Genomic DNA, 14,300 nt, shown 5'->3' with positions numbered 1-14,300 from the left:
CTCCCCTTCCCTCCCCTCTTCTGTTTTCCTTCACATTAAACTTAAGGTTACTTTTTAGTTAAAAGTTGTCTGGTTTTTGTGTTAAGTATACAATCTCTATACTTGTGTAAAAGGAATTGTACTGGCTGGTTTTGTGTGTCAACTTGACACAAGCTGGAGTTATCACAGAGAAAGACGCCTCCCTTGAGGAAATGCCTCCATGAGAAACAGCTGTAAGGCATTTTTCTCAATTAGTGATCAAGGTGGGGAGGGCCCATTGTGGGTGGTGCCATCCCTGGGCTGGTAGTCCTGGGTTCTATAAGAAAGCAAACTGTGCAAGCCAGGGGAAGCAAGCCAATAAGTAATATCCCTCCATGGCCTTTGCATCAGCTCCTGCTTCCTGACATGCTTGAGTTCCAGTCTTGACTTCCTTTGGTGATGAACATCAGTGTGGAAGTGTAAGCTGAATAAATCCTTTCCTCCCCAACTTGCTTCTTGGCCATGATGTTTTGTGCAGGAATAGAAAGCCTGACTAAGACAGGAATTAAAAGGAAAAACTTCAGTTGACCTTTGTTCTGTATGTAGTTCCTATCTGTCCCTCCCTCCCTTTCTTGCTTTCCTTCTTTCTGCAAGGTCTTACTGAATTGACCTGGTACTTGCTATGTAGTACTGGTTTTTCTTAAACTCATGGCACTCTTGCCATGGCCAATTGAATTACAGACAAGAACTACCATGTCTGTCAATAAAATCCTTAAACCATTTTTGTTTTTCATTGTATCAGGGCTGTGTGTGTGTGTGTTCAGAAATTTAAAAAATGATATGGTTTCATCCTTCATAAGTTTGTGAGACTAGTTTAGTTTTGTCATTTTAACAATCTTTCCCAGAGAATACTGTTTATTCTCTAAATGAATCTGAAGTTCACTGCTATGGAATGGAAGCTTCTGTGTATGTCTGTCTTGTCTTCAATGTTGTTCAAAATCTGCTATGTCCTTTGTCATTCTTTTTGATCTATCCATTATTGAATATGGGTAGTATTTAAGTTCCTCACCACTAAAGTAAGCATTTTTTCTTGTCAGTAATGTTATTTGCTTTATATAGTTAGGTGTTTTGATGTGAGGATATTTACAAGTTATATCTTCTTGATGAATTAACCCATTTTATCAGCATACACAGATTTTCTTTCTTTCTTTCTTTTTTTGGTTTGGTTTTTTGAGATAGGGTTTCTCTGTGTAGCCCTGGCTGTCCTGGAACTCAGTCTGTAGACCAGGCTGGCCTCGAACTCAGAAATCCGCCTGCCTCTGCCTCCCAAATGCTGGGATTAAAGGTGTGCGCCACCACTGCCTGGCCACAGCTTTTCTTTATCTTTAGTTTTATATGTGTGAATTCAGTGTCATTCTCTTCAGATTGCTGGGAATTGAATTCAGGGCCTCTGGAAGTACAGCCAGTGCTCTTCACCGATGAACCATCTCTCCAGCCCTTTCTTTATCTTTAGTGATAGCTTGTTGCTTAAAGTCTGCTTCAAGTCTAGTACCACTGTGTCATGGACCACCTTCCCATCTCACTTTCACTTCAATGTCTCTTTTACCTGAAATACACTATGTACCTTAGGCTGGCATTGAACTTGTGTCCTGCCTCACCTACCCAAGTACTGAATGAGAGGCATTTCTCTATCACACTTAACTTTACTTTGTGATATCATTAAGTGTTGATAAGTAAGGATTTATTCAATTTGTTGGTTTCTGAGTGTCAGCATATAACTTTGGCATGCTGGCAACAAATCTTGGGACTTGCATATGCTAGGAAAGTATTCTACCTTTGTTGGTACACTTCCAATCTTTGTCTTCAGTTCTTTCATATTTATATATTCTCTCTCTCTCTCTCTCTCTCTCTCTCTCTCTCTCTCACACACACACACACACACACACACACACACACACACACACACACACTACTGAGTATATTCCCTTCATACCCTGGTATACCCATTCTCAACTGGTGGGTCATGACTGGGATCCCATATCTAATATTTGCACCTTGATTTATAACAATAGCAAAGTTACAGTTACGAAGTAGCAACAAAATAATTTTGTTGTTGGGGGTCACCACAACATGAGGAACTGTACTAAAGGGTCAGAACTTTAGGAAGGCTGAGAAGCACTGCCCTGCTACTGCTCTCTCCCTTATCTCCACGCTTCCCCTTCCTGTGTAGTTCTTCTTTTTCCCCTGATGTCACTTGTACTTCCATGTTATAGATGATTTCATCTATCTGTGTAAAATCTAGAAAATCAAAATGAGAGAAAACATATATGTCCTTATAAGATAGACAGATCCCTTCATGGGGTATATCTTTCTCTTTAGCTCAGAGCATTTCTTCAGGTATCTTCTGTAGAGCTGGTTAGGTGATCACAAATCTCTTTAGTCTGATTTATCATTTAAAAACTAGCCAGCACTTGTATCCAGTGCTGACTTCTTTTTTGTTTAGCTGTTTATATTCTCTTGGGATTCATTCAGTAATTTGTTTTTTGGGGTTTTTTTGTTTGTTTGTTTGTTTGTTTTTTCGAGACAGGGTTTCTCTGTGTAGCCCTGGCTGTCCTGGAACTCACTCTGTAGACCAGGCTGGCCTCAAACTCAGAAATCCACCTGCCTCTGCCTCCCAAGTGCTGGGATTAAAAGTGTGCGCCACCACTGCCCAATTCAGGAATTTATGTCCTTTTTGTTTCTTAATATAATTGTTGTCTGGAATTTCATTTAATTCATTGTCATTGGAGGATATTACTGTCAGATTGATAAATTTTGGAAGGGTCATGTTGCCTTTTTGATTTGCTGCTTTTGTATTTTTGCCTAGGGATTTATGCATCTGGAATTAGGTTGTTGATTTTTTTTCTTTTTAAATCACTCTTACTCTTCTAGTAGAAATGTTTAAAACATTGAAGAGAGACTAGGATGTAATAGGGTCGAGATGCCATTTTGCTGTGCTATACTAGTACTTGGTGCACTAGTTAAGTCTCTAGGACTCTAAAATATTGTCTACAGAAAAAAAATTACTAGCAAAATATAGGCCTACTGTGAATTTATAGTCATAGTTAAATAACAGTCCCCCCTTAAGCTCTAATTATTTTAGGAAATAGAGGAACACTGATAGCAGGATAGACTGAGATGTCAGGTTCTGTCAGATAAGTAGAAATGGGAAATGACTTAGTGATTAGTGTTGGGTTGATACAGGAAAAATAGAGAAAGGAAAAGTAAAGAGAGAAGGTGAAATAGGGACACAGGCAGTCTGCCTAAAAGAGAATGAATAGAAAGAGGGAAAGAAATGCAACAGAATAATCTAAAAGATTCCCAAGGCCCAGCAGGGTGAGATAAGGAAACTCTGCAAATCAGGCTAGCTTGTAATTTTTGGGAAAACCTACCAAATGAAAGGTGAAAAGACACAGGGTATAAGCTTAGGAGAAAAGAAAAAAGAAAGCAGACCAGATGAGTAAGAGTAAAAGGGAGAACAGGACAGACTGACTTGGTTAAATTGGCACTGGGTACTAAATATAAATGGAAGAGTTTGGTAGGGTGTAGTGTCTGAATGCAGTCTCCCCTGATTGCTGCTTGCAACCTCAACTCTCAGCGGTCCTTCCTGTTCGTCCAGATGTCTGTTAAACTCTTGAGTTGTTCTTCATAGTTAGGGTCACAGGTCACTGGTCTGTCTTTGGGAAGGTTCTTCCAGTGTTCAAGGCTGCTTGGAACTTATGTCTTTTATGTTTCTTTGCTAACTCTGTCTCCAGCCATTATTGAATACTTCGTGGTTCTGATGCAGTCTTCTTGAGTCAGTTTTAGTCAGGTTGCTTGCCAGGTTTCAGCACACATTCCAGTAATGCTTTTCCTGTGTTTTACAAGAGTATGGGTTGGCAAGCTTTTTGTTGTTACTGTTTTTGTCTTGTGGGTTTTTTGTTTTTATTTCAGTAGAGTCAACTTAACCTTTTTAGTAGTATGTGGCTTCTTCCTTCCCTTAGCATCACCACAAGGTCTCAACAAAAGATGCATGTGGACAACTTTGAATGTTGTGTCAGACAAAGCACATCACTCTTGCAGTTGCTTACCAGCAAAGATCAACCTTTGCTGATCAGGAAAAATTCTTCCTTATCTTGAGTTGTGGCCTTTATGGTTTCCGTGGTATCTGAGGGTTCAGCAGGCGTGTGATGGCCTGCCCCATAAGGGTCTTTATGGAAAATGTGTCTGGATACCACTTCCACTGTAGCTGGCAGATTAGAAAGGTCCTTCTTTGCTCTATACAATTCTGTTTTCCTTACTATTAGACTATGGATGTGCAGCTACTATCCACATTTTCAAATGGCAGGCATCTAGCTTTTCCCAGTTTATTCCCCGGAGATTCTTCTAACAGACCACGCTGGTATATCCACCATATTGGATTTGCATTTTTAGTTTTTTGAGATCACATTGGTGAACTCAAGAAAACTCAGTCCCCGTGGCACCATTTCCATTTTCTTAGAATTTTGACTTACACAGAGACTACAAGTTTTTTAATCTGTCTAGTCACATCCTCTTTCCTTTTCTTCCATAGCATAAGCCTTGGTTGGAGACTGCTCTTCTTGAGCAGCTAGGCAGTGGCTTTATGTTTTAGAAGGTATTTAGTGGATTCTGATGCTCTTCCTGGATCTAAATGATAATGCTGCTTAATGTCTGGATGAATATGCCATGTACGTTCATTCACTTTCAGTTGACTTGAAGTGAATCATTTGGTTAGGATTGCTTGCGCAGTACTCTAGATGTTAGTGGGTGACAGACATACTTGAACCATAGACTTAACACAATTTTGTAGAACTTACTTGGGATTTAAAAAATTTTTGTACAAATTGTTTCTTTTCTTGAAAGAAAGATTTAGATCAGGTTGAGGGGTGGAAAAGGAAATTGTGTCTGAGATATAAGAAGACATTTTTTGAAATCAATAAAGTAAGGCTGGGGTTGGGTGATTGGTTTACAAAGGCCCTTTTGTTTTGACCAGCTCCTGAGATTCTGTTTCTTGGCAAATGGCTATGCAGTTGATGAGCTTGCAAAGTTCCAAGAGAGGTGCAAAATAGAGTTTCAGTCTCTCTTCTGAACTGACTGCCAAGTGCTAATAGAGCCTGTTCTGTAGACTGGCTACAACTGTTTGGGTTGTAAAAGTGCATGGTTCAAGAACAAGAACTCACTTCCTTAAAAGTGAGAGCTCATTCTGTAATTCTCACTGAGCCTCTTTCTCAGTGGACTTTACCTGTACGTCTGTTCAGACCATAGCTGTGTGGCTTGACGTTTCGTAAATATGACATTTTACTTCCTTTATGTTGTCACTGTTTGGTTTTTTGAGACACAAGAGCTACTGTAGTCCAGGATGGCCTAGACTTGGTATATACCTACGGTTGACTTTGAACTCCTGATCCTTTCACCTCATTTCCCAAGTACCAGGATAAATTAGACACCACACTCCTATCTTAATTTAATCATGTCAGCAAGAAATGAGTTAGCTAATTATGATAGTATATCAACAAAAAGAAGCAGGGTAGAGAAAGGAATCAAGAAATCATTTATCAAAACATGTTTTAGTGTCTTTTATGTTAGGCATTGCATATATTAGGTATTAATTATATGGAGATTAATGGAATCCTTGCCTTAACAGAATTTAGAGTTGAACAGTTATTTGCTCTTGGGATTTTTCAGTTATTCCTCCCTACCTTTGCAGTGGTGGAGATTGAACCTTCAGCCTTCCACATGGGATGCTGTAGCTAGCTCCATCATGAAGCAGCCTCCTCTGAGCCTCTGAAAGTCATGCCCTGGGTCCTAGAAACTCACTATGTAGACCAGGCTACCCTCAAACTTACAGAGATATGCCTGTTCTTGCCTCCTGAGTACTGGGATTAAATGTGTGTACCACTATACCAGGCTCTTTCAGAATCTATTAGTGTGTTTATGTGCTCTGTGACTTGGCCAGCCAGGGATGTAGGAACATGGTTTTGTAAAACCTAACTTGGCCACAGATTCATTTTGGGTAGTGGTAGTGGTTAGACTTCTGTTACAGAAAAGAGTTCCTTTGGGCATATTTTATGAGAAGAATGAATGGTCTTGGATGTTAGATCAGTGAGTAAGTATGCCATTTTTCTATATTTTACTTGGCTACCATGGCCTTTATATTGAAAAAGTGTATGACTGGAGGAGACACTCTGTGAGTTGGCAGTGGAGTGGTAATAAATTTATGGGACATGTTAATACAAAAGGTTGGGTCAGAAAACTGGCATCTCCTAAATGCTCCTTGGGAAGAAAATTCACATAAGAAAATCTAATACCTGGTTTAGGTGGGATGAAGACCTAAATATTGCTGTGACTCTAAATTCAGCATAAAGTAATGAAGACTTTTAGACCACTCGACCAGTTAGGAAGGGGAGCAAGATGTGGTCTCAGAGCTGGGCTCCTTGCGTCATAAGAGCTGACCCAGCTCAGTTCTGCTGTTCATGCCAGGCCTCTCATCATGTCAGTCTGTGCAGCTGAGACAGTCACTTCTTAGAAACATCAAATGAATTTGCATGAGTATTGAGTGAATGAACATGTCTTGCCACCTGCAGTCTAGCAAAGGTAGATGCTGACCAAGGGAACATACTGAAATATGGAAGAAAAGGGGGTGCTAAGAACGTGGGATAAAGTCTGTCCCTATGCTTTGGACTGGAGTAGAATAGAACTAAACGTGTGAAACGCTGGTTATGGGTGCTGGTAGGGAGACAAGATACTTTTGATTATCTGTATGTCTGGGGTTGTGTAATTTCTTTAAACCAGTAATTTTTTTTGCTTAATTACTGTGGAGCAAGCACCAACTAAAAATGCCTCAGCTGGTGGCATAATGTGACCCTTTCCTCTTTTCCAAAGATAGGTTAATAAAATAACTAGAACAAGGTAACACTCTTTATCTAAAATAAAATATATACATCAAACCATCTTTAAAAGATTTTTACTTTATCTCTGTTTGGTTATTCTGTAGTTGCCACAGTTACATACATGGAGGTCAGAGGACGACTTGTAGGAGTCCGTTCTCTCTGTCCACTGTCTGGGTCCTAGGGATCAAATTCAGGTTGTTAAATCTGGCAGCAAGGGTCTTCACCTGCAGAACCATCTCACTTGCCCATGCACCTTTTTTGTTTTTAAATTAAGAAACTAGGGTTCATTGTCACTCTGCATTCCACATTGTTTTTGATGAAAGGTAGTCTACAATGGTTGTGAGATAGTTTGGTCAGGGGTGAAGTGAAACACATTCAACATATGCAACAGCTTGTACCTCATCATCTCTCTGTACACTCTTTGAAGGCCAGAAAAGGAAGAAACTTCACATTCCTCTACGTTGTTGAGTCACACAGAATGTTAGGAATGAAGCACAAATTTTTGTCTGCATCATTGTTCAGAAACCATTCTGTGAATTTATCTTTTTTCCCCCTTTGAGTACAAACCTCACACATGCCAACTAAGTGGCCCTAACCACTGAGTTAGAATCCAGACTTTTTTTTTTTAAATCCTGTTTATTGAGGTATAGTTTTTACACAGCAAAACTTGACTCTGTTTATCATGCACCCTTGTATGAGTATTTTGGGTCTGTGAGTTCTGACAAGTGAATGTAGTCACTCATGTAACAACCATCACAATCAAGATAATTATGCCCTGATTCTACCTGAACCCTGAGAGCTACAGTACCTCTTTTGCCTTCTCTTATATAAATAGAATCATTCTCTCCTGATTGTGACTCTGAAGAAAAGTTGGTAAAATTCTAACATTCAGAGAGCTTTCTCCTCAGTGAACAGGTGTCATCACTTTGTAGGGAGAGTTCCAGAGTCATGTTTCAGAAGGAAAACTTGGTCATTTTACTTGGCATGTACCTCCCCAAAATCACCCTTCCTGCTACTGCCCTGTGGAAATCATCTGTGATGATCATTCTGTGAAGGCATTTTAGGTTACCAGGCTTCCTACACTGACTTTGTTCAACAATTCCAGCAGCTCAGAATTAAATATTTTCTGGAACTTTTCATTAGTAAGAGGAATATACCCTTCAATGGTATAGAATAAAGTCCACTAAAGAATGACCTAGAATAGACCTGTACATTTATTTGCTTAGGAACTGTCTTTTTTGTACTTTTTCAGAAGAAGTAGAATAAAAGAAAGAAAAATCACTGCTGCTAAGAAACTAGGATGTTGCCGGGCGGTGGCGGCGCACGCCTTTAATCCCAGCACTTGGGAGGCAGAGGCAGGCGGATTTCTGAGTTCGAGGCCAGCCTGGTCTACAGAGTGAGTTCCAGGACAGCCAGGGCTACACAGAGAAACCCTGTCTCAAAACAAACAAACAAACAAACAAACAAACAAAAAAGAAACTAGGATGTCACTGTAGACACAGCTCTTTGTGAGCAGTTTTGTAGACACAAATATTAAAAGGAAGACATTTAGAAACCACAGTATAGTATCTAAGTACCATTCTATAGTGGCACCTTTTTATTTATAGACTATTAATTTCTATAACCAACTCCATGTAGATAAGGACAGTATTAATACAGTATAATACTCTTGTACACATGGAATAAATGTAACTTGAACTCATCTAGGCTAATTTTATCTAACCCTAAACCAACATGGTAAACTGGGGTACTTTTGTCCATAGTTGACAACATTGTTAATCTTTCTAAAAATTCAAATTACACACATACATGTGAATACTTCTCAATGTATCACTAGCATTGGCATCTCTTCCAGACTTTGCATCATCTGAACAAATTTATAAACATCCAGCATACTTGATTTGTGAAAAGCTAGACATCAGTGAAGTTAAGTTTCTGCATGGTGCCTGGCACCATTTCTTAATAGTTACTTATTGTAATGGCACATTGATTTCTACATAGTATTTAATTGTGTTCTTAATCATGTGAAGATACTACAATATCCTATACTAATTTCCAGAAACAAAAACCCATGCCAAATAACTATGTAATGAAATGTTTATTAATTTCTGGATATTACAAATTTGAGATCTACATACTGGAATTTATAAACTTGATTATTGTTTCTGACATGACGTTGATACTTGAGATGAAAGAAATATCTCATTACAAATAGAAGGATTTTTGTTTGTTTATTCTGAGAGACTTATTTTGACATTTGTGGGACCATGTTTCTTAAGGATATGAAAATGACTCTGTAGAGGACTTGAAGGAGATGACTTCCATATCTTCTCGGAAGAGAGGGAAAAGAAGGTACTTCTGGGAGTATAGTGAGCAGCTTACACCATCGCAGCAAGAGAGGATTCTGAGGCCATCTGAGTGGAATCGAGACACCTTGCCAAGTAATGTGTACCAGAAAAATGGCTTACATCATGGTAAGAGGGTTTGAAAAAGTATTTAGTGCCCTTTTCTCTTTTTTAGGGGTGGAGATACTTCTTGAGTATATAGCCCAGACTTGCCTCTAAGTCTCTGTGCAGCCCAGTTTGGCCTTGAACTTTGAATCTTCTATCTCATTCTTGTAGATTCTGGGGCTCTGTCTTTGTCACTGTAAACATAGATAAGGAACCAAATGCTTAGTGTGCTTGGGTTTTCAGCCATTCATAGGCAACTTGAGGGCATCAGAGAGAGCTTTTCTGTCACAACTGCTCCTTCCTACACACAGCTTCCAGCAGTTTGGAAAACCATCATTTCTGGTCCCTTTTTTGTCCACTTCCTTCAAGAAATGGCCAAGATGATTGGTTCTTAACCTGTGAAAAAATAAGCAACACAGTCAGAGAAAAGAGAAGGCTTTTCTCATGAGTCTCTTCCCGTTTTCATCCACCCCAGACTTCATTTAATGGGGAGATTAACTCTAACGGCTATGAGGAGGAAAACAGGGCGGGGGGAAAAAGAAACCTGTTTGTGGAAAAAGAGTAGAGGCGTTTATAGGAATCAGGAGAAACTTATGGTTTAGAAAGATAAAGCCTAGAGTTGTGGATCCAGAAAGCTGTGATTGAGTAGAATTTCTTCTGTTGTTTTACATTAACATCAAGTAGTCTGCCAAAAAAGGCAGAGAGAAGGTATGAATGAGCTCAGTATGGAAAGCCCAGTCATGCCATAGACTTCACTTGCTGAGCACTTTGGAAGACAAGAACTAGCTTCCAGCATGTTAGTTACTCTGGCCTTGTTTTCCTAGCCCTAGGTCTGTACTCTACTCTCTCTTTTTTTACATTTAGGCTTTTTTTTTTTTTAATGAAAAATAAAAAAATAAGGTCCAGTAAATAATTCCCTGTTACTCATAATAAATCTTAGGAAAGTCGTTGGATGTACTATACTACTTGAGAGGAATGCAATGGTGTGTGGTTCAGTGGTTAGTGTTTACTTAGTGTCCTTGAGGCCCTGTGGTTATTAGATTGGAGCACTTGGAAAGGTGGAGGAGAGAAAGGAGTGAGTGAGGAAGCTGAAGAAGAGCTTTTGTCTTATTTTACTTATTCCCAGATTCACGGCTCGATTTAGGTAAATTCTCGTGGACTTTTGTGTGCAGTTGAAATTGTGTTCCAAGCTGAGATGTAAGATATTCAGTCCTATGCAAAGAGTTAGGACTCGGTTACACTGGGAATCAGACCTAGAGGAGAGCAGCAGAGAGGCAGTGTTGAGACAGTAGAGTCAGCCTGTCTTGTTCCTAGCTGGAGACTGGATCCAGGGCTTTGTGTAAGCTAGCCGATGGTTCTGTTGCTTACTGAGCTGTAGCCCTAGGATATTGTTATGTCTCTAGCCACAGGACTAGATGGAGAGAGAAAGAGAGAGGGCTAGTTCTTTGAAGTTAGGACATTCTGTGCCTCCTGAAATGTTCTAGATCTAAAGTGAAGAACGGGTAATGCTGGTAGCTGTAGAAATTGCATGTCTTGTTCACTAAAATGATGTAACTTACATTCCTTTCAAATGATTTGTAGGGAAATATGCTGTTAAGAAGTCACGGAGAACTGATGTGGAAGACCTGACTCCAAACCCTAAAAAACTACTCCAGATTGGTAATGAATTACGGAAGCTGAATAAGGTGATCAGTGACCTGACTCCAGTTAGTGAGCTTCCCTTAACAGCGAGGCCAAGGTCAAGGAAAGAAAAAAATAAGCTGGCTTCCAGGTAATTCTAATGATGTTCACCCACGTGAATAGTCTCTAGGAGGTAAGATTAGACCTTGAGATTTTATAGACGAGGTGACCTTCAGAATTTACTTATCAAATAACTACTGTAGTGAGTTGTTTTTTGTTGCTAATTGTACTTTTTAAGTGGAAGATGGCATTATGCTTTTAAGAAAAAGTTTCGGGGGTGAGGCAAACACAGTAAGTACACTTTATTATGGTATAACTGAAAAGTATTAAAACTTAGGTTTGCTTTTTTGGTAAGTCAAGCTGACTATATAGTTAACAATAAAATTAACTTATGTATACTATTATGAATTTGAGACATGTACTCAGTTAAATAAAACCATCTAATGTGGTCAAGATACATTAACATTTTCATCACCTTAAAAACTTACAAGCCTGGTGGTAAAGGCACACACCTTTAATTGTAGCACTAGAGAGGCAGAGGTAGGCGGATCTCTGAGGTCAAAGCCAACCTGGTCTACAGAGCTAGTTCTAAGACTAAGAAACCCTGTCTGGAAGACCAAACAAAGGAGGAAGATTATAAAACAAACCTTTCGGCCGGGCGGTGGTGGCGCACGCCTTTAATCCCAGCACTTGGGAGGCAGAGGCAGGTGGATTTCTGAGATTGAGGCCAGCCTGGTCTACAGAGTTCCAGGACAGCCAGGGCTACACAGAGAAACCCTGTCTCGAAAAACAAACAACAACAAAAAGCCCCACAAAAAACAAAAAAACAAAGCTTTCATTATCGTCCTTTCACAAGCATTGATTTATTTTATTTTTGTGTATGGGTGTTTTGCCTGCATGTATGTCCATCCATATAGCCTCTGTGGACCTAGTGCCCACAGAAGCCAGAAAAGATGTTAGAGCCACAGATGATTGTGAAACACTGTGTAGGTGCTGGGAATCGAACCCAAGGACCTCTGGAAGAGCAGCCACTGCTCTAAACTGCTGGACCATCTCTCAAGACCCCAAGATCTTTTTAAAAATTAACAGTGTCTCACAGTGATCTATCCTGTTCCAGAATGTCACATGGATGGAATGTACTATAGTAGCTTGAATCTGTCTGTCTTTAACTTAATGGGATGCCTTTGAGATCTGTCCATGTGACAACATGGACAGCTGGTTTCTTTGATTCCTGCATAGACAGTCTTTATAGGAAAAGTCTACAGTTTTTCTGCTTACCAGATGAATGCCTTTGAGATCGTTCCAGTTTTTGGCATGTTTGACTAAAGCTACTATAAACTTGACTTAGAGATGTTTGTGTGGGTATGAGTTTACATTTTTTTTTTGATAGATGCCAAGGTCTATATGGTTTTTCTTTGCAAAAAAAAAAAAAAAAACCTACCAGTCATCTGGGCAGTGGTGGTACACATATTTAATCCCAACACTCAAGAGGCAAAGACAGGTGGATCTTTCTAAGTTCGAGGCCAGCCTCGTCTACAGAGTGGTCCTGGTCCAGGACAGCCAGGGCTACAACAGAGAAACCTTGTCTCAAAAAATAAACAAAACAAACCAAAAACAAAAAAAAAAAACAACAAAAAACTATCAACCAAACTGTCTTCCAGAGTAGCTCTGAGAACTGTTTTAACCCACCAGGATAGACAGAGCTCTACTGCTTCACATCCTCTACAGCAGCTGGGGCCTTGTCTGCTGCTGTTTCCTTTCCTTTCCTTTTTTTTTTTTTAAGTCACTTTAGTTTTTGAAAGTGTACTTAGTTTTTTAGTGTTGATTTGGCTGAATGGTGATATGTGGTTTATAATTAGGTTCTTTGATAAGCATAAATAAGCGACTTAGTTCCTATTATAAGCATTTGGAGGTTTGAAAAATGGCTCAGATTAAGAACACTTACTCTTGCAGGGCAGCCAAGTTCTGTTCCCAGCACCCACATGGTGCTCACAACTGCTTACAACTCAAGCTCCATAAGGATCCAACGACCACTTCTGGTCTCTGCAGGCACCTGCAAACATATAGCATTATATACACACCGACCCACAGGAAATAAAAATACATCTTACAAAGTAAAGAAAATGCCCTACGGATGCCAGTTGATGGCTTCAGCAGATAAAAGTACTTGCTAATAGAGAGAGCCTCATGAACAGGTTCAATTCTCAGATCCCACAGTAGGAGAGAACCAGCTTCTAAAATCTGTCCTCTGACCTGCATGCATGTAACATGTGTCTGAACACATAGACATATTCACATACACTCTCTTGTTCTCTACCACCCCTCCACAGACTCATTCACCCACGTTCACTCTCTTCGCTCTCTTGTTCTCTAACATATACCACACACTCATGTATGCTCTCATCCTCTAACATAGACACGAAGAAGAAAATTTCAAAGAGAAAAATATCTGATCGTGATAAAAAGAAGCATACTCATTTTAAAAAATTTTTTTTCTTATTTAAGGAAATAACATTCTGAAGTCTCTTAAAAGGGAAAATGAACTAATAATAGCTCTTCCTTTCACAGAGCTTGTAGGCTAAAGAAGAAAGCCCAGTATGAAGCTAATAAAGTGAAGTTGTGGGGCCTCAACACTGAATATGGTAAACCTCAGTCTTCAGCTTTACTTTCTCTTTGGTGTGCATATTCTTCCCTGAGCTCCGTATACTGTTTAGCTCTCCTCTGTTGTTGTTGTTGTTGTTGTTGTAGAGGGAAAGGGTTTGAGACAACATAGCCCCAGCTGTCCTGGAACTTACTATATAGACCAGGCTAGCCTTGAACTTACAGAGATCTATCTTCTTTTGCCTCCTAAGTGCTGGCATTAAAGGGGTGCACCACACCCAGCTTGGCTCTCCTATTTCACACTTATCTATTCAGAATGCCACATGTCCAGCATCAGTTCATTCTTGTCTGTAAGTGTGACTGTTTGAATCTCTGGTCCTTTAGACAAATGCCACTACTGTTCTCATGAGCTAATCCATGGTTAGGTCTTTGTTACTGTAATTGTGTTTCTAGTCAGTGTAGACAACTGACTTGAGTATTTCCCTTCACTTAAATTGTGTAGATTATATAGATACATGCTTTTCAGATTAGTTGCACATTGAAATAAATCCATATATATATAAATAAAATGTAGAGTCTTGGATTTTTGTAGATTCTCTGAATTGTGATAGAACCGGGAATTCTCTTTTCTCCTCTCCTTTCCTTTCCTTTCCTTTCCTTTCCTTTCCTTTCCTTTCCTTTC

General features: G+C 39.5%; 1 protein-coding gene across 5 annotated transcripts in view; it reads left to right on the top strand.

The window, feature by feature from the left end:
- Nucleotides 1-14,300, top strand: part of Crebrf (CREB3 regulatory factor) — a 60,577-nt gene that overhangs the window by 31,224 nt on the left and 15,053 nt on the right. For 4 of the 5 annotated variants that reach the window (XM_028756474.1, XM_028756471.1, XM_028756473.1 and 1 more), the window contains 3 exons: nucleotides 9,167-9,361; nucleotides 10,919-11,108; nucleotides 13,586-13,659. In XM_028756474.1, the coding sequence (XP_028612307.1) occupies nucleotides 9,167-9,361; nucleotides 10,919-11,108; nucleotides 13,586-13,659 (459 nt within the window). The remainder of the gene's footprint in view (nucleotides 1-9,166; nucleotides 9,362-10,918; nucleotides 11,109-13,585; nucleotides 13,660-14,300) is intronic. The other variant, XM_028756475.1, reaches the window with a different exon arrangement.

This window comes from Grammomys surdaster, unplaced genomic scaffold (assembly GCF_004785775.1).
Source record: "Grammomys surdaster isolate TR1022 unplaced genomic scaffold, NIH_TR_1.0 126121, whole genome shotgun sequence".
Classification (NCBI taxonomy): Eukaryota; Metazoa; Chordata; class Mammalia; order Rodentia; family Muridae; genus Grammomys; species Grammomys surdaster.
This window is presented reverse-complemented; position numbering and strand designations above follow the sequence as displayed.